This window comes from Lepisosteus platostomus, chromosome 15 (genome assembly GCF_059453375.1).
Source record: "Lepisosteus platostomus isolate fLepPlt1 chromosome 15, fLepPlt1.hap1, whole genome shotgun sequence".
NCBI classification, from domain to species: domain Eukaryota; kingdom Metazoa; phylum Chordata; class Actinopteri; order Semionotiformes; family Lepisosteidae; genus Lepisosteus; species Lepisosteus platostomus.
This window is the reverse complement of record NC_142625.1, coordinates 25638171-25662917: the sequence shown is the minus strand read 5'-3', so window position 1 is coordinate 25662917 and position 24747 is coordinate 25638171. Positions and strand designations below refer to the sequence as shown.

Sequence of the window (24747 nt, the reverse complement as noted above, 5' to 3'; positions counted from 1 at the left end):
CCTCCAAGTGCTTAGATTTCATGCATCAGCCACTGGCTAAGATGAGCAAAGAACTTATAAAAAGTAATTTAAATCGTAAAAGCGTCCTGAGTAAAGTTTAGTAGCACAGAGTTTGCAGGGCAGGAAATAATCCAGTCAATGAAACTGCATTACAGCTATTTACTGTACCTTTTCTTTCTTTCTAAATGACTTTGTCATCCTACATAGATAATTGCCCTGTTTTTGAACAAGTGCAAGACATTTTAATGAGCAAATAATTCACTCACTGTCGCCTCGATGCTGTAATGACCTTTTGGATAATTTCAAACCTGCCGTGGTACTGAAAGAACAAACCAAATGAGGAGCGATGAATTAATCAATTAACTGGAATACAATTCAATAAATGTATGCATGGAAATTCACCATGTTCTCTAAGTATCAATAGTAAGGCCGACTCAGAAGCTGCCACTTTTAAAGTTTATAACAAATTAGTCTGCTTTTCTTCTTTGCTTAGTTCTGCTTTATCACAGCAGAATGAATTCACTTCCATGTTTCAGCACCACTGAAAAACTGCTCAGATGAGTGGACTGCACTTTGCATGACATTGAAGTCTTCTTCCTTATGCCTTCTGATTTCATGTTCTGCCACCTCGCACACGGCTTTATTTCTTGTTGCGGTGTAACGGACAATTTGAAATTCAGTCCTTGGTAAATTTGCTTAAATGAACCTGGAACCCCTGTTGTCAGTGGCTCTCAACTGCACTTGCGTTTGTCTACGGACAGAAGAGAATGAGCAGAAGGCATCAGAGTTTCCAGCAGCACAGCCAGCACTTGGCTGGTGAGCTCCTGAACAAGGCCCTTAACCCCAGCTGCCCCAGGGGCGCCGTATAAATGGCTGACCCTGCGCTCTGACCCCCAGCTTCTCTCCCTGTCTGTGTCTCTCATAGAGCGCAAGCTGGGGTCTGTGAAAAGACGAATTCCTAATGCAAGAAATTGGATAGGGCTAATAAAGTGATCTTATCTTAGTATCTTGAGAGGTAGGACTCCAAGGAGCTTCTGTTCAGTGTAAGAGGGGAAAACGCAGGCATGTGCACTTACAGCACATCCAAGGATCCTGACACTGTGGAGATGGGTTTCTTTCACGCTTGGCTCCTGAATAAGAGCAAACTCTGAGATAGAATTGAGCAGAACAAATATAATGTGCCTGATTAATGTGAAATTGTGTCACATTTATTCCTGGCCGTTCATGGCAGAAGCAAACACTGCAATCATTGTAATCAATAATGTATTACAAAAAAAATTGGCCAGTGGGCCAAATTGCCTGCTGTATAACAGGATTAGGGGTGGTTCACAAACCCCACATCTTGCTAATGCATTATTCATCCCATTAAAGTACATCATTTGTCCATAATTATGGAAGCATTTACCTGGTTCCCTGTTGAGGAGTTGGTGTTTACAGCAGGGACTGCTCACTCCAGCTTCTTCCCTCCACCCTCCCCACTCCCTCACTTCGCATGGCTGGAGGGCGCAGGTGTGCGGTACCCGGTGTCGGAACCAGTTACCCCCGACTGCCGGTGCTGCCAGCCCCCGGCAGCCCTCCAGTCAAGAGGAAAGAGATGGGAGCCACTTGTCGGCGAGGCAGATGGGCTGCAGAGTGAGATCTCATCTTGATTTTGGAGATGTTTTCTGCTGCTTAGTGGAACTTGAGAGTTCTGTTTCATTTAACTTACAGCAGAGTCGAGTTGTCTGACCTCGTGTGATGTGGGTTTCGGGCTGATTCTGTGAAACCGGCTCACTTTAGACACCCTGGGCCAGGGCTGCCCCTACTGCTGCCCATGATCACACTGTCTTCCGGGGTTTGTTGCAGAGGAGTGCTTCCAGTAATTAGGTGAACCTTCACTTGTATTGATGAGCTCCTGACTACGGCACAAAAAACAGAAGACGCCTTGGGGCTTCACTGGGTCTGTATCCGAGCTTCCTTTGGCTGTAGTGCTCTGGGAAGGGAAAATAGCACTGTGGCCACCGGGGCCACCTAACTGGTCTTCAGCTTGGGCGGGAAAGCACTGCAGCCAAGCAAAGAACTGAGCTGACCACCCTGCAGCAGAGAATCAGTGTTTTAGTGTTTATTTAAGATTCAGCAGTTGTGTCAATTAAATAATTATGGTTCGATGAGGCAGTTCAACAAGTGGGAGTACCTCCAATGCCCCCGACTGGAGAGCCGTGTTTGCTGCCCTGGTGGAGTGTATGGATTTGGACCAGGGCCTGTTTTTAAAGCAATGGGCCATAGTCATATTTTCTTAATTTCCAGAATATACATGAGTGCAGATGTGTTTTGGCCAGAGGTTATGCTGTGGTGCAGGTTGGAGGAGAGGCAAGAGACCCCCGAGTTAGAAGAGGTTAGCCCTGTATAAAGCCTAGTATTTAACACAGCTCTTCTCCTTAAAGAAACAGTCCAATCGGTTCTGTTTGTCTCCATAATGCATGGGAAGTTTCATGCAGTGCCTGTGCAAGAGGGCAAAATGGGCCCAGAGGTTGATTTAAGCTGCTTCAACTCTTTTTCAGGTATCTTGTGCTCTTGAATATCTACAGAACATGCTAGTTGGCCTCAAGGCTTTGGGAGCCTTTTCTTAAAGCCTCGGGGCAGTGTGTGTCCGGCCGTCTTGGGCTGTGAACTTGTACATGGGAAGGTGCGTATTCACACTTCAGCACTTTTGCCTTGACCGGGAGTGCGTTCACCCAGAAGAGCAAGATCACAAGACGTTTTTCAATGAAAAAGTAAACAGTTTATCAAAACATCGAAGCCTCCTTTTGAAGCCCCCAGACAATGCGACTGGGTTGGTATTTAATTTCATTTTTTGAAGGCTCCCTGATAGGTGAGAATTTGAAAGGCTGGGCAGCAGCTGGCATTCTGCACTGATTCCTCCGAGGTCAGGGACCAATTAAAGCAGCTCGGAGATGGCAGCAGTGCACTGTCAGCGCTGTCAGAGACGCACCCCTCCGCTTCCTCTTCTCCGGAGAGGGACAGCGTGGCCGGGGGGCCACGGGGGAGCAAGACGGAGAAAGAGATGGTAAAGGGGGAGCAGGAGGAGGAGACAATTAGATGGACTGAGGCAGCTGACAGAAAAGAGAAGGAATAAGATTGACAGATTCTTGTGAAATGGAAAAGTAAGAGATCGAGAGCAGACTGAGAAAAAGGAGGGGAACTGGTGCCAGTGCAGACTGTGAATACCTCAAATTCATGGGCGGTAACAACCTGCAGTGCAGTGGCGGTGGCGGCCTGCTGTCCTGTCACTTCACAGTAGACCCCTCTGTTGATGGCAAGCGTGAATCAGCATGAAGGAATGAGCCTACCTGTGACATCTCGATTCAATACCACATCTGTGCGCCTGCTATGAAAAAGATTGAGTAAATTCCTGTGTGAATTTCTTGCAGTTATGAGCATTAAGCATGCTCAGTGTGTAAAACAAAGAGTGTGAGAGATAGGTACCGAGAGATTAACTGATACATTGATAGTGAGAGATTAACTCATGGAAGGACACTACTGTGTAAAAAACAGCGGTAAACTTTCTTTTCTATTGCACTCGGAAAAATCCTTGTCTTGAGCGAGAGAGTAAGAGGGGTAAACGGATCCCTCTCTGGTGAGTGCTGGATCAGCTGTCTTCTGGGTGGGCTGGTCCCCCTATCAAGGGCTTTGTGCTGCCTGATGGGAGATACTAATGCTCAGTTCTTGTCCGTAAGACGCCTCCACCTCTTATCTAGGAGGTTTGCTGTGAAATCGGCTTTTGTCCCCTGTGTGTGCTGGCCTTCTCCAGCAGACGAGGATGAAGCAGATGGATGCCAGAGCCGAGATTTCCCAGAGCTGTCCATCCGCAGGTCTCTGCTCCTGTCCGGAGCCCTGTGGAGGCAGTGGGCACGCAGACATTGCTCAGGGCCTCTGCTTCCATTTCCTTAAGAGCCTGTGTATCGGGGTGTCGTTCTGTAGATCTCTACGGCAGCGCTTATTTGGTCAAAGCGAAATATTTTAGCATCCTTTGGAGTGCGTCTTCTTCCTCTCCGCAATTTCTGCCCTTCAGATGAGGGCGACTGGATTAATTCCAGGGCTTAATGTAGTGTCTCACTTGGACAGGTCACAGGACCTGAATCTCTGTGGTCCTGAACAGAAGGCAGTATCAGCGGACCTCAGTTCCAATAAGTAAGAGAAAAAAAAGGTACTGACAGCTCCACAGGGACTGCTTTAGGTCGCTAGTATATGAAGGTTTCGAAGACACAAATGGAAACAAAGAGGGCTTGAATTTAAGACTGAAAACAGGATGCACTTTGTGGAAGGAAGAGTCTTTTGATTTCCACTGACTCTTCAGGAAAAGGGTGGATAAGACCCTTGGAACAATGGACTATTAGCAACACAGACACCCATGGCTCTTACTGAAGGCCTTGCCTTTTCCCTGGCCTTCGATTCTTTGTCAAGCCAGAACACCACTGCCTACACAAACCAAAAACACTGAATCAGTCATAATGAAAAATAGCTCACTTTGAGATTTGGTCCTTTTACTATGGTAAAATGTGTCTGTTATTATCAAAACCCCTTTCCACGATTGTTAATAAACCCCATTTTTCTATCTTCTAGTCACTAGGGGGCATCTTTTATTTCAGAATAAATGGTCAGTTTTGTTTTTTCACTCGTGGCTGGAAGAAAAACAATTTTCTTTTTAGGTAGTACCATCGTACTCTCCCTCTCTCACTGCCTCTTCTGCTCTCTTGCTCTCTCCTCCTCTCCCTGCGGGCACCACTTCTGCACCAGCGTTCCTGTACTCTAATGAGCAGATCGATGTTCCTGCTTGAGATTGAATTCAGATGTGACGTTGAGGGCACAGGCAGCCTGACATGTGGCTGTTAACCCCCTGTCTGCCGCACACCGAATCCCACTCGGAATAATACCCCAATGCAGTAAACCTGACAGCGACGGTTTTGGAGCCTCCTCTGTGATTGGTACACAGTGGGCTATCCTTAACTTTTCTCCATCCTAGCAAAAATGATCACATCTCATATGACAATATGAACAGTTACTTAATAAGAGTAGTTCAGGTGGGGAGCTGCGTCAACATGCGTAGGCTGCAAAGGAACAAGTAATAGGTTTATTCCAAGCTGAAAAGAGCATGAAATAAACCTATTACTTGTTCCTTTGCAGCCTACTTAATAAGAGTGCAGCTATCTTGGCAGAGGTCTTTACAGAATGTTTATTTTGTCAAACTTCACGTTTCAGGAAAGTGTGGTTTATGTGTCGGGTTTTACAGAGAGGAATGTCTGTGTCGCAGAAATTCTGCCAGTGCGTCCTTGCCTTTTACTTAATGGGACAGTGCTTTCAGGCCAATCTCTTTCAGCAGCAAAATAAAACGTTTTGAAGCCGTTGCTCAAAACAATCTTCATAAGAAATAGGTATAAGAAATAACCTAATAGAAGCCTAATTGCTGAATTAATAAATAAGGGGCCCATGATGCAGCTGCCTTCTCTGTTCGTTAGAACAGTCTTTTCTTACAACCCCCAGTGAGACTGTGTTGTCCTGGCAGTGGTAGGAAGGGACTCAGGAGTTTCTGGCTGGGAGGGTCTCTCCTGACTACTGCTGTGCCACTGTTAGACTGGCTTCTCTCAGAACCTGTCACTGTTTCCTTCTCCTTGACAAGTCAGTCTGCAAAGGTGCGTCTTTTTTCAGATGCGTGCAGAGTCTATCAGCTGCCATCCATCTCTCCCTGCACCGACGCTAATGACAGGGGCAGCCAGTTCCTGCAGTGATGAACACAACCTGCTCTCTTTCCTGCCAAGAACCCCTCACTTGTTGCCCCTCTGGCAGGGATGATCTCATCTTACTTTCTTTTGGATTGGCAGTGCACCACATTGCATGTCCTCTGAAATACAAACAGACATGAGAAACATTTGCTTGAACCCTGTGCAAAATATTCCTGCTCAAACTCCATGTCCTTCTATAATAATAATCCTTTACTGTAGAATATAGATATAGATTTACTGTATATAGCGCTTTTCTGGACACTGCATTCAAATAGCTTTACAAGTAGTGGGGACTCCCCTCCACCACCAATGTGTAGCCCCCACCTGGATGATGCAACAGCAGCCACAGTGTACCAGTCCGCTCCCCACACACCAGCTCTCAGTAGGGAGGAGAACAGAGTGATGAAGCCAGTTCAGAGATGGGGATAAGTAGGAGGACGTGATTGGTAAAAGGCCAGGAGGGAATTTGATCAGGACCCCTGGGAAACACCCCCACTCTTTTCAAGAAACACCTTGGGATTTTTAATGACCATGGAGAGTCAAGACCTCAGTTTTACGTCTCATCCAAAGGACGGCGCCTTTTTACAATATTGTGTCCCCGTCACTATAGTGGGACATCAGGAGCAACGCAGACCTCCGGGTGAGCTCTTCCAGCAGCTACCTTACCTTCACCAGGAGGTCTCCCATCCAGGTACTGGCCAGGCTCACACCTGCTGAGCTCCAGTGGGCTGCCAGCTGGGAGGTGCAGGGTGATGATATAGCTGCTGGCTATATTTCTGGTCATGTTTCATCGGTCTTCTTACATCTGAACCCTCCAATGGTGAGAGAGTCCGATTATTGATTGTCCCCTAACAGAACATGAACCAGCAACCTCCTGCACAGGAGTCCAACACTGTTGTTCCGCTTTAATCAACCATCGTTAATCCAGCCTGTGGGGGTCTCTGGTTGCAAGAGGAGAGGCAGTCCCAACCCCCCCCCCCCCCCCCATTTAAATCGCCCGTGTTGAGGAAAGAGACAAGGTGGCGCTCTGGGGGGGGCTGACACTGCACACAGATAGCCTGTTTCCAGCGTGCCTCGTATCGCCACTGACAGCTCTGCTCCTGGACAAGACTCTACATTACCGAGAGTGTCAGGAAAAAACAAAATCCTGCAGAGGCACTTATTCTGCCAAGCTCCCTCCTGATGAGGAGAGCTGGAATCTAAGTCGTGTGTGCACATACGCCCTGCCAGAGCACGTGCGATTCTGTGTAAGAGCGCAGACATCGCTGTGTGGCTATGCAGAGCACTCGGATACCTGCTGTGAGTTTTTACTTGAGATCATGTCTCCAAGAGTGTTAATATAAGCATGGTTATAAAACAAGAGGAAGCCTGGAACCTGAAAGCCGGCATCTGGTTGCCTCCCCACCTCAGACGTAAGGAAGCCTGAGTTTAATAACTAAGAAAACGCTGGAGCTTTGGAAGTGCTGTATAGTAGCAATGGCTTCCAGGCAGGGCATTACCTCATTAGAAAAAGTCGCAGTGTGCAGCTGAACCGTGTGTGCTGAACCCCTCCAGAAACCACAGGAAAGAGCCTTTGTAATGGTTCTGCGAAGGCAACATAGCGGATTACAGAAAACATCAATTTCATGCACCAGTGTCTTGCACATCATGCAGGACTTGAGGGTTTGTCAGACAGAACTTAGATTTTGCATCTGCAGCTTAATAAACATTTTATTGCTTTAGGCCCATCAGGTTTGAGTAAAATATCCAAATTCACAATGCATAATGGTACAGTAAAACGATGCATTGTTTTATCTGGACGCAGGGCATGTACAGAGTAGCTGGGATAGGCCCTCAACACATAGCTGGACATCAGTTGCCCCTGTCATCTGAAGCACAGGAGGTGGAAAAGACTGCTGGTTTCTTTTCAGTTCGGTTTTTAGTTAGATGTGTTCAGGGGTCCTGGCTGTTAAAGTGCTGTGGAAAGGCATGTTTTTTGACATGTTACTGCATTTTTGAGAGCAACTGCATCGAGGTTAGTGTAACAGCATTGTCACTGCACATATAAGACTTCCCAGGGACAGTGAGGCTCGGGCTGGGTTTACCAGCAACAGTTCTACAATACAGCTGACCGAGCAGAGCAGAGAATAGAACAACCTTGCATAAAGCAATCTCCAGTCTCCGTGTCCTCAAGTTTAGCTATGTGGGCTAAATATTTGTCTATCTTTTCCTATCAATTTGATGAGACTGCACCTGTTTAAGTATTTATTCCTTTCTTAAAAAAAACTGAGGAATTTAGGCAGAAAGGTATGGTGGATCTAATAAAAAACATCAGATATGTGTGCTAATGTGACTTTCACCACCAATGTATCCTCTCCTAGTCCCAGAGACAAGGAAATTGGACCAGAGCCTGACTTGCATGATTTTTTATTATTTATTTAATAAGTCATCTGTTACCAGATGTCTGTGATAGAAAGCAGCGCTCAGAAGCTTAAAATGATTTCAGAATTTAATACAAATTAAAGCTGACACGCGTGCCTTTCAGTGGATTGGAACGTGAGCTGAGGAATTAGTTGGCAGCCTCATTCTGCAGCACTTGAGCTGCGAGTCAGGCTCTCCTGTGGAAAGGTACCCTGTCCCCATTCCAGCGAGGCGCTAAGTATAGGAGCTGGCTGTGGCTACTCGATGCACTTAATCAGGCAGAAAGTGTTGCACCAATGCAACAACCTTTACACAGCCTGGTGCAAAATAGATACAGAATTCCAGGAAACTATTTGAGACTGAAAAAAAAATACTGTAGATTTTTTATAGAAAACAATTTCCGGATGCATACAAAACTATTCAGGACCGTAATTGTACTGTAGCAGTAATCCTCTATTTTTCTCCTTGGTTTTTTTCCGTATTGCGATTCGTGTCAAAATTCCTTGTGTATTCCTTGTAAATTAAAATGTGAGAGAAGATGATTTTATTATTTTATCAGCAGTGTAACTACTGAAATTCTCTTTCATCGGTTCATCTGCAGCTCTTGGGCTCTATGTTTTATGGTATCTTTTCAAATGATCAGCGCTACTGCACTGAAAAATTGTGTTTTATTGTAATTACCAGAGGTAGTTAAAAGGTGTGTTTTAAATTTGGGGGTTAGAGTATGCTCTTGCTTGTGAACTACAGTATCCATAGGCCAGCCAGAATTAATATCCAGGGAGGGATTTTGATGTGAGCAGTGAAGCAGCTGTTAATATTGTGGTTTAATGTGCTCTGGTGTTCACTTCTGTAGCCGTTATCTCTGAAGCCAGCGATGTAGCTGATCCTGTCCGTTGAGCCCGCAGGCGTTTTATGAGCAAGAGTTCTGATCAACACAGATCGTCACAGGTATCTGTACAGTCTAGGTTTTTCAGGTGGGTGAGGCGAAATGGATTTCGGAAGGTGGCTCAAGCCCGTCCAAGCTGAGTGGCACAAACTCCTCCGGCCGCCCCCCCCTGTGCCAGCCAGGCCTGTCCTGCCGGGCTCTGTCTTCCTCTCCTGTGCGCTCCGCGTTCACAGCAGGAAGGACGGACCGCTGTTTCAGGAGCTCGCTGCTCCAGCCCGCGTGGTTTCCGTCGGATCGATTAAAGGGCTTTGTTGCTCCATCGACAGGACCTCTCCTCGCTTGCAGTGGAGCTTAGCTGCTCAGGTAGTTTATCAGTCACTTCAAACATCTCTGGGATTACTGGCCTGCTTTTTTTTCTGACTGTTTGGCCTGATTGTCTTCAACTGAAGGAAATAAGGTCACGAGCTCAGGCTGTGCATCTTATAAGATAGTGGCAGATGGTCCCTGTAACATATTCTGACTTTTTTATGTGTGCAGTCTTGCACCGGCTCACACACAGCCTGCCACTTTGAAGCCCTACTGGTGTCTCTGTGTCAGGAGTGTCAAAGGAAGCAGGGGACGTCAGCAGCTTCTTTTAAAGCTAGGAATAAAAATATGGCACAGAAAAGACTAAGCATTGTTTTGTAGCAGCTGGAGATGCCTTTCATTTGGTTTTTAAAATCCCTTGAGCTTTTTTTTTTAGATTTTTATGAAAAGTGTCCCCAGATGAAAAGATGCAGCTTGTCTCAGTCCAGTTTACAGTGTGCCCACTCTGCACTCCATCACCCAGAAGTGCCTCTGCCCACATGGGCCACACACCCAAGAGACACTCTGTTCCCTCTGCAGACAGTACATAGGAGATACAACCTGATGTCACCTGTTATACGAGACGCCTGAAGAAGTCAGAGAAGGGTCCGAAACAAGGAACAGTACAATAATAATAATAATAATAATAATAATAATAATAATAATAATAATAATAATAATAATTAATAATTAATAATTCTTACGCTTATATAGCACTTTACTGGACACTACACTCAAAGCACTTTACAGGTAATGGGGAATCCCACTGCCACCACCAGTGTGCAGCCCCACCTGGATGATGTGACGGCTGCCAGGGTGCACCAGTCCGCTCCCCACACACCAGCTCTCAGTGGGGAGGAGAGCAGAGTGATGAAGTCAATTCAGTGATGGGGATAAGTGCAGGACACTTAACACTTAGTACTGTAGGTGGTAAAGATGCTTATCTTTTAACCCGTCACTTAGAAATTTAGAATGGAATATGAAATGAAATGGAAATGAAATATTTTTCCATCAAGTCTGGAATCTCAAATTGTTTTAAGACTCAACTCTCTGGCAGTGACTTCCATACCTGTGGAAGGCGTGGAAGTCATCATTGGTCATCCTTCCTGGTGGGAGAGTTCACACCAACTGGAGGAGTGGCACATCTCTCCTTCAAGCCTGCGTACCCCCCCTCCCAAAACAGAAGGTTTTTTTCCCAGAATGTCAAGGGACCAGAGGTGACTAATCCTGACTCTGCACTAGTGGAGATCCAGGGTGGATCATGGATCTTAAGCTGCCCTGTGAGTGAGTACTGTGCCTTTCCTGACTGAGCTACTCAGAAATCCCTGTTGTGTAAATTATTCAGTCCAACACTATACAGCCTGAGAACTTGAAATACAGCCGGGTACATTAACAAAACGAAAAGGTGATACACTTAATAATAGCTTTACATTTGATTGTTAATGGTTATTAGACCATTGCTGAGGGAGGTACTGCATGTTTCTGTGCATTAGAGGCCTGAAGGTGAGAAAAGGTCACCTCTATTTCAGCTGATTCTTTTACACTCCTATAAAATACGGCAAGGTCTCCTACAACTCCAAGGGGCTTCACTCCACAGAGCACAACAGCTTCTCTTAAGGAGAAAGCTAAATAAATATGTTAGAAAGTACCTTAAAAAGCATACAATAAAAAAAACATCAAAGGGATAAGCATTTACATATTAATAACCTTCCTGTAATTAATTAAAACTCCATTCAGGCAATTATATTCATTGTGACACTGACTGGCAGCCCGGAACCTCAGGAGATTCTAACAAGACTCAGCTTATTTGAAAGCTTTTAGCTTACAACATGACATATTGAAATTGGTGCCATTTTAGAATCCATGGCACGCATTTAATAGTCACTATTTAAATAAAACTGACTGAAAAGTTAAATATTTCATCTCTCCTGCATATTTCATGTCTTTTCTATTCTAACGTAAAAAATGAGGGAGGAGCCCACTGCTCACATCCTGTAGGTAAACAACATCCTCAGCAGCTAACTGCAGTGCCTTGATACACATCTGCACTACGCACATAGTCTACCATTTTTGGGGGGCTCACTACTACATCTTTATTTATTTGTCCACAACATATTTATTGTTCCTGTTGTCTACATTGTGTGGGGTCGTCTGTTGTACTGTGTATGTCCTGAAAATCAGTGTGATTAAGAATTCCAATGTACGTGTACATATGGCAATAAACTACTCTACTCTACTTTTAACTAAAAAAAGAAACAGTCATTACTCATTTATTACTAAGATATATGCAAGCTGTTACTGAATTGCATTTGGGACTGTATTATTCAGATCATTTTCCATTTCACAGGATCATAAAGTACTGGGAGACAGCAATGTCTTAAATCAGGACACTAATGCTTTTTAAGGGTTTTCAAATTTAAGGATCTTTAAATTTTTTAATTTAAGGTTTTGCTGTTTATTATACGTGCTTTCCATATTTGTCCAATAGCTTTACCTGCTTTGCTGTGTAGACTGCTCTCACGTGTCTGCGTATCTACGGGATCCCGTATCCTATGGGATTAATAAAGTCTTATCTATCTATCTGAAGATTTAATTGATTTTAGAATGATTATTATTCATAGCCAGCCTGCTGCAACTATACATTGCAATTGCTTCCCTTACAAACATGCATGCACAGATGCACACACCATTGCCCCCTCAAGAACTGAGTTCCCAGGGGGACAGGGATCTTATTAAATCTTTCACTTATTCCAACACCCTGTCAACAGCAGTGACACCGCTGTAAAGATTGTGCTCAAATCTGACACTGCATTTCCACATTTCATTTTCCAGGCTAATCCAATTGGATGGATCCAGGTTCCTCTGATGAATTTCCGAGCTGATCTGATTCATTGATTGACTTTCTGTAATGATTGCTCTTATTGATGGATAGGTATCGGAAAAAAGGAATGTAGAATGGGTAGTGACAACAAAAAGTGCCTGCAGGGAATTAACATAATGCATAATACCTTTCAACACCCTGCGGGCTTCAGACTCCTAACGTCTGCCTTGATATTGTGTCATTAAACCTGAGGCTTATGGGTTCATCCTGTAAAAGCCTCCACTTGGATCGAGATGGACAGCACACCATGGAAATCTTGGCAGAGGAAGCCGAGCTCCCAGTATGGCCCAGTAAAAGCTGGGAAGAACCGGGCTCGGACCTTAAAGGCTTGCTTTACTGGCTGATGGTTTTAATGACCAGGTTTTGCCAGGTTGGCTCGAGCAGCAAGGCTGCTGGAAAACTGGAACTTAAGATGTAAAGAAGGACCCATCTTTACCCAACCTAGCAGCTGCCTTTCTGAATTCACAAAAAAAAAGAGATTTGGGAAGCGAGATGTGTGTGTGGTATGGGAGGGAGGACCAAAAACGTATTTGTGTGCTCTGCTGATACGGACTGGCAGGAAACAGGCAGCGAGGGCACTTAGAGAACCTTCTCTGGAGAGAAGGGAAAACCAGTACTGGCTGGAGACCCCTGACAAAGGAGAGAGAGCCAGGGCGAGAGAGAGGGAGAACAGAAGTAAGGAAGGGAGCAGAGAGAGGAGGTGTGTGTCAGAAGAGAGGACCCTGTTCTGATCAGCCCCGAAGACCAGACCCCAGCTACGTTTCAGAGAGCTTGCTGTCCTTTATTTTAGGAAACTGGTTTTCTTATTGGTGGAATCCTCGGGCTAAAGACGTCCTCTCCAGGTTAGCAATTCAGTGATGAATTTTTAGAATAGGGAGATAGTTCCCTGTTCACTCTGAGGCACCCAGGTTTGTAGGTAGGGAGATTTAGTTCTGGGCCGTATTCCAGCTTTATTCCAAGCGCAGGTTTATCACTTTAGTTGGCCTGTTCAGGCATCATATAAGGTTCAGGTTACTGGGTTAGAAGTCTGGGTTTTCTGGGACATTAGAACTTAGGTTCCTGAGATGCTTGGTTTGTAAACAGCATTGTGTATGAGTGTAATATATCATGTGTTGTTTAGTTTGTTAATGAACATTTGTTTTAGTTTGTCACTTGTTACTCAGGTGCCTCAGAATTATAGTGACCACCCGGGTATATCTTTGACATATCTGACATTGGGGGGGGGGGGGTTAATTATTAATTTTAATTATTGTATTATCCTGATCTATCCTTTTATTTTCTCTACCCTTGTTTGTAACGATACATATTTGTTCCCAGACACCATGCCCTTCTTCTATAATAAGTCTAAATGTTTTTAATAATTGCTATCCCTTTGACTGACAGATGATACATTTTTCACCAAAGGGCAATATATGCTCATTTATTGAAGCATAACTGTAATTAGGCATGAGTAACCTTTTCATGAACAACTGTATGTGGCTCAAGTAGACAGTTATCCATTGTGTAGTATTGAAAGGCTTGATTGATCCATTAAAAAATAGTGAACTGCGGGACCAGAGAAAAGTCAGCACTAACTCCAGACTGTGAGGAAACAGCCGCCTAAAACTGAAAGTTCAGACACACTTGACTGGGCAGAAATATGGAAAGATGAGTCAGTGAACCTCCGGGTTAGGTCTCTGGACATTGGGTTACGTAACCTTTCTAATGCCTTGAAATCCCTGAAATCTGCCTGTGCTTACTGAACCTGGAAACCATCTGATTTCCCATGCAAGACATTGAAAGCACACATGACATTAGTTCCAGATGGTCCTCCATGGAGTGAGGGAGACATGTGACAGTGGTAAACCAGCTATAGAAGTCTGTGGTTAACGTCTGTATATTGGTGCAGGTGTGCTTTGGGATCCAAGGACGGAAACATCAGTGAAAAGGGATAAAAACAATCCTAGGTCCGATCGACACACTGTCCACTCCCCTAATCCCTTCCCCAACCCGTCTCCAGTGTTAATGAAAACATATGGATTTTAATTTCAATACCTAAAGTCTGGGTTTAGGTCTTCTTTGATTAGCCTGGGGAATCGATTGCACTGCTCTGTCAACAGTGTGACCCTGCCATCACTAGGTCACATCTAAATCCTCCCTTACAATGTATCCTTCTCTGGAAACACATCAAACCTGCAGTGTGGTTGAGTGAGGTTCTTCTCCTACGGGCAGCAGTGTCGGGGAGTGCTAAGGGCTCTGGACTTGTAACAGGAAGGTTGTGAATTCAACTATCAATTGGTCTGAGCTCACTTTGGTACGCTTGAACAAGGAACGTCACACAAATTGCTCCAGTGGAATTCAGGACAATATATAAAATGAATAGTATACAAATATAGGTAGCTTTGGATTAACAGCTAAATAAGTTAATAATGAAATGTCGATAAATTGGTGTACCAGTCAGTGATAACTTGCCTCAACACAGTTCCTGGGAGGACCCTAGAGCTTTTTAAGTTGTGGTATGAAGGCATTACTGATCAGACCTTCATACTAGGGACATGGATGTCCAAGATTGCCTGTTTGGACTTAAAGTCTTATTTTAACTCCATCCAATAATCATTATGTGGATGAAATTAGCCAGTGCAATGACTCTTTCTGTCTCTCTGTCGCCCCTTGCAGGTGATGGCAACCCCAAGGAGAGCAGCCCCTTCATCAACAGCAGCGATGTGGAGAAGAGCCAGCAGTACGATGGCAAGAACATGGCCTTGTTCGAGGTGAGAACAGCAGGGGCCTGCCAGTAGGCAGGAAGAACCTTCTAACCCACAAAACAAATCTGCAGAATATAATAGCAGGGGCTCTCGTCACGTATGTTGTGGCTGTACTAATTCATGTTTCAACGTGGTAGAAGCCAACTAAAAAAGGTTTGTCCGTGTTTTGCATGCTTGTTGTCATAAGCCACAGCACATATGAAGTCATGTGGTCTGGAGCACAGTCCAGCTGCCCTTTACTCTGCACGTGCCCCAGGGTGCTGATGCTCTTGTGTCTGTGTGCCCTGCAGGAGGAGATGGACACCAGCCCCATGGTTTCCTCCCTGCTCAGCAGCCTTGCCAACTACTCCAACCTCCCGCAGGGCAGCAAGGAGCACGAGGAGGCCGAGAACAACGAAGAGCCCCGCAAGAAGCCCGTGAAGGTCAGAGAAAGAGAGCCAGCCCCCCCACTAGCCTGTCTTGGGTGTTTAGCTAGGATTCCCAACTGCTGTCCATTAGGTTCCAGCTCCCCAGAGATAACACGGACTGCGGAAGCAATGAGGTGTCTTAAGAAATTTGCCCACGGACTCTATGGTGCAACACGATGTGTGATAATCCGTGGATGCAACATTCCACCAGAGCCAAATGCTGTAATGTTGTTTGTAACCCGCTCTGGGAGTCTGTAGTCCTGCGGTTATATGCTTGCAACACCGCAATTTTCTATGCTGTTCTAACCCCCCCTCGCCGGTCCAGTGTTAACTCTCTCCTAAAATCAGCCCGCATCACATTTTTCTTATTAAGGAGGACAGAATACTTGAATCAACAGTCTGCTTGCCCACGAGCCTCTTCCCCCTGTCTCTCTCTCTGTTCTCACTCTGCAGCTCTCCTCCCACCCTTCCATCTCTTTCTGTCTTCCTCTGTTCCGTTTTCTTTCATCTCCTCCCTTTTCCTCCTTCTCCTTTTTTGTCTCTGCCTTCCCCCTCCCCAGCTCCGGATTCCTGGCGAATTTTTAATTGCGCTGGAGAAAATCCCGGCTCTGTCGAAAGAGCTCGCTAATCCCGGGGCTAAAAATAGCTTGCGCGCGAGTACAGCTACGTAGCAGGGACCCTGCGGAAAGCAGCCGCCCCCTGGAGTTTCCTGTGTGAAAAGACAAAAAGCAAAGTCTGCCTGGAATGCTTCTCGTTCACCAGGACTCCTACCACATCATTTCTCTCTGCTGCGCTGTCTTAATTTAGTCATCACGTACAGTACAGCAACTGTACTTTAACCATTCCCTGCTTCAAAGACCCCACACCATAACAAAACACCATAACGTCTTCAGAAGCACATCAGATACTCCTGAGAGACTCTGGGCATGAACTCACACTCGCCCCCTGCCTGTGTGCAGCGTGTTCATGTTTATGTCAAAAGGATGGGAACAGATACTGTCCAATGTGTAAAAAAATAACATGAAACCCCATGAATGTTTTTTTTTTCAATGACCATGGTTCAGAGCTGCATCACGAGTGTTTAATTGCAAGAAGGAATGCATGTCATGCTGGTACTGCCTTCTCTAAATTTCAGGGTTTTTTCAACATTTCGGCTCCGTCGGTAAAGGCGCTCATGTGGCGGGCCAATCGCACCCTGCTGACCCTTGAGCACTGGTCCGAGTCTTTGTGGTTTCGGCTGGCCTGCGCTCGCTATGAGGGGCTGGGTCTAAATTGTTGAAAAGTGGATAGGGTACGTCGGAGGAGCCTCACGCAGCATACTCATGGAGCAAGCTGAGGCAGCACAGAACACAGAGAGCTGAAACAGAGCTATCAGTCTCAAAGGAGCATGAGAAAGCTCTAAACAAGAGGAGGCCATTTACCTCATCCAATTCATTTGATTTAGCGAATTGATCCGAGGATCTGATCTTGCCAGTTCTGGAGAGAAACCAGGGACTCGTCTTCCACTAAATGCAGTTGCTGTACTTGTAGCTTCTACTTGTGTCTTTTGTTTCATAAATGATAAGATGGCACCCCTTGTAAGAATGTCACTTTCCAAAAACAGACTCCAGCTAGATTGCAAATCGGCCTCCGGCAGACTACCTGAAGTAATCGCACTTCTCTACAGTTTCCGTTTTGCTTTTCACTGGTGATCCTGAGGATAACGGCTGGGTTGGGTTTTTTCTTTGAGAGAAAAAAAAGTCATTTTTTCCTATGAAGCTGTTTACCCTCATTTAGGAAACAACTGTGTTTCAGTCGTAGACACAGCCAATGATTTTTATTTTCCAAATGAAAAACATTCATCGCGATGTGAAACGGTATGAGGAGGTTTTAAGTTAGAAAGCAATGTCTTTGCTGCATTTTTTGGAAAACGGTGTACTGTATATATTTGAATATACAGTACAGAAAGGGTGGGGTCAGACGTTGCTATTAAAGAATATCTAGACCACATATCTAAAAAAAGGAAGAAGCCATTTCTGTTAATTTAACATATAAAAAACAGCAGAAAAGATACACTAATCAGTCTTAATATCAGTGGTATCCCAGTATGTTCAATTTTAAGTCAGTAGACATCTAAAAGGGGCTTACCACACGGAGATACCACGCCTGCCTGACACAAGCGACTGTCCTTGTAACAGACAGCTGCTGAAACGTTTGCTCCTGTACTTGAATGCCTGTGCGTGAGCGCCCCCTACGGGCTGTGGCCCCACTCGTCCGTGTCACTTTATCTGGGAAGACTTCGCCGATCACATCCCTTGCCCTTTACCCAGCGCCACGCGGCTCTTTAATAATACATCAAACCTGAGCAGAGACGCATTAGCGCTGTCAGCCCGCGTCTGTGCGACGGAGCGCGAAGCCGGAGTTACAAGCTCTCCTTGTCTTCTTTCTCCGCTGCTGTACTATATTGGAATTCAGGGCGCTGTGCCTGGGTCCCGCCCGCCTGCCTGGCTCTCTCTCGCCCGCCACTTGTCAGCCCTCTGCCTGACCGCTCCACTCTGATCTCCGGTTAGGAAAACCGGGACCTCGTACGGGACTCAAGGAGGAAAAGAGCACATCGTTTTCAAAAAGAAAAGTACATTATACTTTAACCAGTGGCATCAAAGACCATTATTCAGACCAGTTCCCAGGCTACCTAATGTTGATATAAGTAAGCAGGTTCAAACTGCTTGATAAACCCTTTAACATATTGGTATTAAACAAAAACACACTGTAAGCATCAGAACGTATTGAGATTACAGCTTGTTAGAACATTGCATGTTTGCAGAGAGGCGCTTATTCCCAAGTTTTTTTTTTGTTTCGTTTTGCAAGGAACTTGCAAGGAATTTTACTAAAGATTTGAACATTTGAAAAAGGCCTACAGTAAATGTGTAATGACAGTATAATTACATATAATAAGAGGACCATTGTAATTACATGTAATAACAATCAACAGTTCATGTAGTCATTTGGAAAAACAGTGGTGATTTTTATATTCCTGTATTAGAGTAGTAGAGTAGAAGAGTTTTTTGCCATATGTGCATGTACACTGGCATTCTTATTTACACTGATCTCTCGGGACATACACAGTACAGCAGACAACACAGTACAACAGACAACACCACAAAATGTAGACAGTACATCACAAACAAACACAAACAATAATATCAACAGAACAGTAAATATGTTGTGGAGAACAATAAATACGAAGTACTGGAAAACAAACATGTTAGACGATGCAAAAAGTGCATAGTGCTGATAATAATAATAATAATTGCTTACACTTATATAGCGCTTTTCTGGACACTCCACTCAAAGCGCTTTACAGGTAATGGGGATCCCCTCCACCTCCACCAGTGTGCAGCCCCACCTGGATGATGCGACAGCAGCCATAGTGCGCCAGAACGCTCACCACACATCAGATATCAATGGGAAGGAGAGCAGAGTAATGTAGCCAATTCATAGAGGGGGATTATTAGGAGGCCATGATTGGTAAGGGCCAATGGGAAATTTGGCCAGGACGCCGGGGTTACACCCCTACTCTTTTCGAGCAACGCCCTGGGATTTTTAATGACCACAGAGAGTCAGGACCTCGGTTTTACGTCTCATCCGAAGGACGGCGTCTGTTTACAGTCTAGTGTCCCCGTCACTATACTGGGGCATTAGGAAACACATGGACTGCAGGGTGAGCACCACCTACTGGCCCCACTAACACCTCTTCCAGCAGCAACCTTAGTTTTCCCCAGGAGGTCTCCCATCCAGGTACTGACCAGGCTCACACCTGCTGAGCTTCAGTGGGCTGCCAGATGTGTGTAAAGTCTGTGGCATTGCAGTTAGCTGGGCAGAATGCCTAATGCTGCACTGTGTATGCGCAGTAATGGGTACTGTACTGCGTATTTCACACAGAAAATCGATTAAGAACATTTTGTCATTTAGAGTGATGACATGGAGCCCTTTTCATATAGCAGGGTGTTGACTGGAGCAGCTCGAGTGAAGGGCTTTGCTCAAGGTTACAACAGCAGTGTCCCACCAGGGGTCCCCCGGGTCCCCCCACCCTGCAGTCCTCCGTGCTGCCCCCTGTGTCCTTTAAACACCAGCGCACAAACAGCCCCATCTTTCTTTCCCCTTCCTCCGCCGCCAGGGCACAGGGTATGTGAAATGTCCGTGTGCGAAGGTGGTCTGGCCTGGCCCGGCCCGGCCCGGCCCAGTTCGGAAACCACAGCTGGAGCCTCCCGCACCTGAGCCAGCCCGTGGCTTGTGGCCGCCTTCCCGAGGGGGGAGAGCTGCCCCCCCCGCTGCACACCTGGGGCCGCGCCAGATGCGCTGTTCTCCCGGGTCACGGCCCAGAGAGGGACCGCCGTGCACTGTCCCCATGGGTTAGCGGCACTGCTCCCCTGACATGCAGGCCTGGTGTGATGCAGTGGTGTCTCCTACCTGTCGGCCATCAGGAGTCGAGCATGTGGAGTGCAGCGGGGGTGCCGCTGACCCGCTGACAAGGGCAGACCCCCTGTGATGTTAGAAAATTTGATCAAACGAATCTCCGAGCTTGAGAGAAATTCCAGGCCCGATAAGCGAGTCCAGGACGTGACAGGTTTGTGCAGAAAAGGACATTTCACTCGCAGGGAAACAGACCCTTTGTACATTTGCAAAACACCGAGTGCATGCAGAGGGTTTCATCTTTTGCAGCAGGTCTCCTCAGCAGACATTCCAAGTAAATTAATTTGGTGGGTATCACTCTGCAGTTATGTTAATGCCGTGCAGTAGAATGTGCTGTTTTAAAACAAATCGCATTACCCGCTGTTATCAGCTGTTGGACTGGACGGAGCTCAGTCCTGGAGTTTCCAAAGCGTCAGTGATTGATGTTCATATGGAGCACCCCAACATTTTTAATCAAGTGCAAAATCATACCGCGGCCGGCTGCCGAGCAGCACTTTATATCAGAAATGAAATAAAATAAAGTGGGTTAGATACCTCCACGCACAGCGGGAAAGGGATACCGCGAGCATGATAAATGAGACACCAAAAATGAGCGGGTTTTTGTCTCTGAGCGCTCTGAATAAGAGACGCTCTCTGGCGAGCCTTTGTGCTGCAGCTCTTGTATACGTGCTCTAAAAACATAAAGACACAAGAATGATGTCAAACTAGAGGAGGCCATTTCACCCATGTGACATGTTTAGTAGTAGCTAATTGATCCACCGATCAGTTGTTGTTTTTTTTAAAGAGGCCAGGGTGTCGGCTTCAACAATATGGCCAGATAGCTTGTTCCTGTCCCTCGCAACCGTTTGTGTAAAGAGCTGTCTGTGGGGAATTTCTTTTTTAGAAAGATAAAATACGGCTAATAATTATGTTCAGCCATCCATAACGTGTGTAGTAATTGTTTTCAGCCTCCCCCTATCAAAGTTAAGCCGATTTGTATTTTTTGACGCTCATCAAAGACATGATGACATTTAAAAAGAGAGACAAGGCCATGATGCCACTTGAGTGGCCCTGTGTGGCACGTGTGCCTGCTCTAAGGGAGAGACGTCGGCGTCAAACAGGACTGTCTCTTCATCAGTGCAAGTGAGCACAGAGCTATAAATAGCCTCATTGAGGGAGCTTCCTGACTGCGGCGCTGTGCTGAATTCGAATTGATGAACGCCCTGACTTTAGCTGTGCGCTGAAGGACGAGCTCACGGAGACTAATTAGCATACCTCTCCATCAGGCAACAGGCTGCGCTGGTCATTAAAACCCAGGAGGTGTGGCGGTGACAGAGGATTCCTCCTCACTGCGCCGCCTTTTTCAGATCCCTGTTACTTTTCTTCGTTTTTGTCTCGACCTCAGATTTGCAATCGAGTATTTTTTTCAAAGTGGAAAGAATGTGCTTATAAGGCGTGCTGTGTTATTGTTAATGAACCAGGGGACACAGGTGGAAACTATATGGAAGTGCAGAACAGGAGGCACTTCTTTACACAAAGGGTGGTGGGAGGGTGGAACAGGCCAATACCCTAGCTTCATTCAATAAACAGCTGGATGAGATCCTCAGATCAGTTAGCCAATAACTTTCAAACAAGTAGAAATGTTTGTTCATGTTTAGTGTGCAATTAAAGCTAATTCCATTCATTTTAAAAAGAAGGGAAAGTCACTATTATCATATAACCAGATAAATAAGATGTTCTGTGATCCACAACAACACGGCAGAATAAATACAAAAGTTCAAAATGCATCTTTCTCAGCTATCAAAGCAAATGACAAACAGAGACCCCTTAAAGGGAAAAGGGCATGGAGAAAAGCGAACTGTAAGTGGATGTTTCCCATCTAGGCTAAGTGCTCCTCCACTCTACCCTGATAGTAAAGCTTGCTTGTCTGAAACACTCTTCACAACCTGAAACCAGTAAGATGCATTATCAGACTCACTTCTGGGCTCCGTGCTTCTATTGCTGGGGAATAAAATGGCAACAGAATACAACTGGATTTTAGGTGCGCAGATATCACAGCCAGTTCTGTGTAGGCAGAAAAAAAATAGCCTCAATACCAGTTATATAACCTGTTAAAAAACTTAGTAGATGCTTAATTTTTTATGAATTATTTCCCACCAGCATGCAGTTAATCAGGAATTAATATTTCAGGTTAATTAAATTAACAGCCTTCCCTTCTCTGACATCTGGTGTGGCTCTATGCCCAAGGCTTTGGATGGCTTGGATATCTGTGTATCACCACTGCACTGCTCACTGTTATCTCTGAGGTTAGGTGCATCGGGGGAAATTGCATTTATTCCCTCCCATTTGAGCTTGCTGGGCCCTCTCCCTTGACACTCCATTCCAGAGCGTTGACCACGAATCGGCCTCCTCCATGATTACAGTCTTTGTGTAAGAAAGACAGCAGACCCTACTCTGACAGAAGCTGTGTTAATGGAGTCACACTGAGGGGAACGAGGGGCCATGCGGTCTGCTCATTGATCAAGGAATCCCACAGGCTTGAAGGACTGTCATTCCTGCTCTTACTGTATGTTAAAATCAGGGTGGCAGCTGCACCTTCTACTGAGCGCATCTATAGAAAATGCTGCATCGTGAATAGAGGGGAGTTTTCTGTGAACTGTTGTAAGAGGTTTTACAGTTTACTGCAACTTCTTATTTTCTGAACAGGCCTCGTAATGACTTAATGAACAGGGAAATAATGTAAGCTTTAGCTGGAATATGGGCACTTTATCTTAATTTCTTTTAATCTTTTCTGATGAATTGTTGGTGCTGTTGATGGGATTTTTTCCCTTGCCTCTTCAGATTTCAAAGGCGAGAACATTATCTTCTCCAAAGAGAGGGAAATCTAACTGCTGTGCTCCTCCAGTCACAGCTCAGATTAATTGTCCTTCAATGTAATTCTCTCCCTCAGAGCCCCTGGGTCATTCTTAATAAATGACATTCATGTTCTTCACATTTCAGTCTTTACAGAAATAGTTTGTATGTACCTTTGTACTGTGATGGTGTCCTTTGTACTGTGATGGTGTCCTTTATAATATTTTAGAATTTTAGACACACTACTCTCACACACCCACCCTATACTCACACACATGCACACAGCAACACTATACTCACACACATGCACACAGCAACACTATACTCACACACATGCACACAGCCACACAACAATCACACACACATGCACACAGCCACACAACAATCACGCACACATGCACACAGCCCCACTACGCTCACACTATACTCACACACACTACACACATCTACACTACACTCACACAGGTGCACACAGCCACATGCTACACTCACACACTACACATACCCACAGTACTCTCCACACATGCTGCACCACCCCCACACACCCCTCTCTGGCCCAGACTGTCCCTCACCTGACAGTGGAAAAACCCACTGAATAGCTTTGGGTTCTAGCAGACCCAGCTGTGGAAAAGAGCTTTCCAACACATGCAGGAGCGGAGGCACTGTCCTGCAGCAGGGGAACCTCAGCGCTCCGCACGGAGAGGCTGTGTTCTTCTGAAACAGTCCCTGAAGCCGTCACGAGGAGATCAGCCTGGCAAAAGGCTCCTCAGCTACGGTGCCTCCGTAATCACTGGAGACTGTGGCCATGTCTGTGCCGTGACAAGGCTGGCATTCTTCTCCGAAAGCAGAGTCTTCCCACGAGTCATCGGAGAATCAGAGGCACCTTTCATTCTGTGTAGTGTGGAAAGTCACGTACAGGACAGTGCATTCTCTCTTTAGCCCACTAGCAGGCCCGTCAGAAAAACGCATTGCGGCCTAGGCATGCTATCACTGGTGATAAATGGCTATGTTACAAACTGGACCTCGGCTCTCTCCTGCACGCTCCTGTGCTCCGCCGGCGTGCTGCAGGAGGGGGCCTCAGGCGAGGAAGAAGTGAACCCCAGCAGGGCGTGTGGGAGATGTGAAAAGGAGTGTGAGCTGAGTGCTCAGGGGGTGCAAGTTATCATTCTTTTGCCCACAAAGCATTTAATTCCACCCATACAGAGTTCATACTGTATCCGCACTGTATATATGCTTCCATAAATCATATAATTTAATCATCATCCACAGGGGAAAGGAGTCTGTCTAGCTCTCTCCTCACCTGGCACTTCAGTAATGGGATCCTCGCATTGCTGAATGGGAAATGGACCCATTTCCATTCAAGATGGGCCATTTCCCAGTATGCAACAACTTCCACCATAAAAACAAAAAAAGCAGCATTTTCCTGTCCATTTTTGTAACACGTTTTCACTTGGCATTTACAATAGAGCTTAGCCCTTGAAGCACTCTAACACTCGGATGAAAAACAACGTTTGAAGCCGATAGCCAGCCTTCCACTGAGCAGAGGCTTGTTTTTTCAAAACAGGTTTTAAACTATTCTTTACATTTCTGTCTCTGAAGATCCGTCCCCAGAGCCCCGGCCAGTTCCCGAGGCGCCCTGGGTCTCGGCAGCTGCCTGTTTCGGCCAGCCTTCAGTGTTGGTAATCACCCCCGGGAGAGCCTGCACATCTCTATTCAATCAGCATCTTCTATGTCTAATTAATTTTTAAATGCCACACTGCATGCTCAAAAGCTCTCTCCCTGTTCGTTGAGATTAAACGCACAGTATTGCACTTCTGTTGAGACACAGAATCGGTTTGAGCCGGGCGGCCCTGAGCCACAGGGGACTGCTGGGAGTAAACTCGCAGGTTGGCTTATTTATATGACCCTTCCGTGCTCTGAAGTAATAGCTATAAAATCAACCAGTGTTTTGTAGGTGTTCATTAGTAGTTCGCATATGGCCAGGAAAAGTGCTTTTAAAAATACAGGATAATTTACCTGAGCATTTTCTATAGTTATTTCA

At 45.7% G+C, this 24747-nt stretch overlaps 1 protein-coding gene across 6 annotated transcripts in view; it reads left to right on the top strand.

Annotated features, from left to right (window-relative positions):
• slc12a5a (solute carrier family 12 member 5a) overlaps positions 1-24747 on the top strand; it is a 183487-nt gene that overhangs the window by 119079 nt on the left and 39661 nt on the right. For all 6 annotated transcript variants that reach the window (XM_088607691.1, XM_088607690.1, XM_088607692.1 and 3 more), the window contains 2 exons: positions 14927-15021; positions 15306-15437. In XM_088607691.1, coding sequence (XP_088463817.1) covers positions 14927-15021; positions 15306-15437 — 227 coding nt within the window. The remainder of the gene's footprint in view (positions 1-14926; positions 15022-15305; positions 15438-24747) is intronic.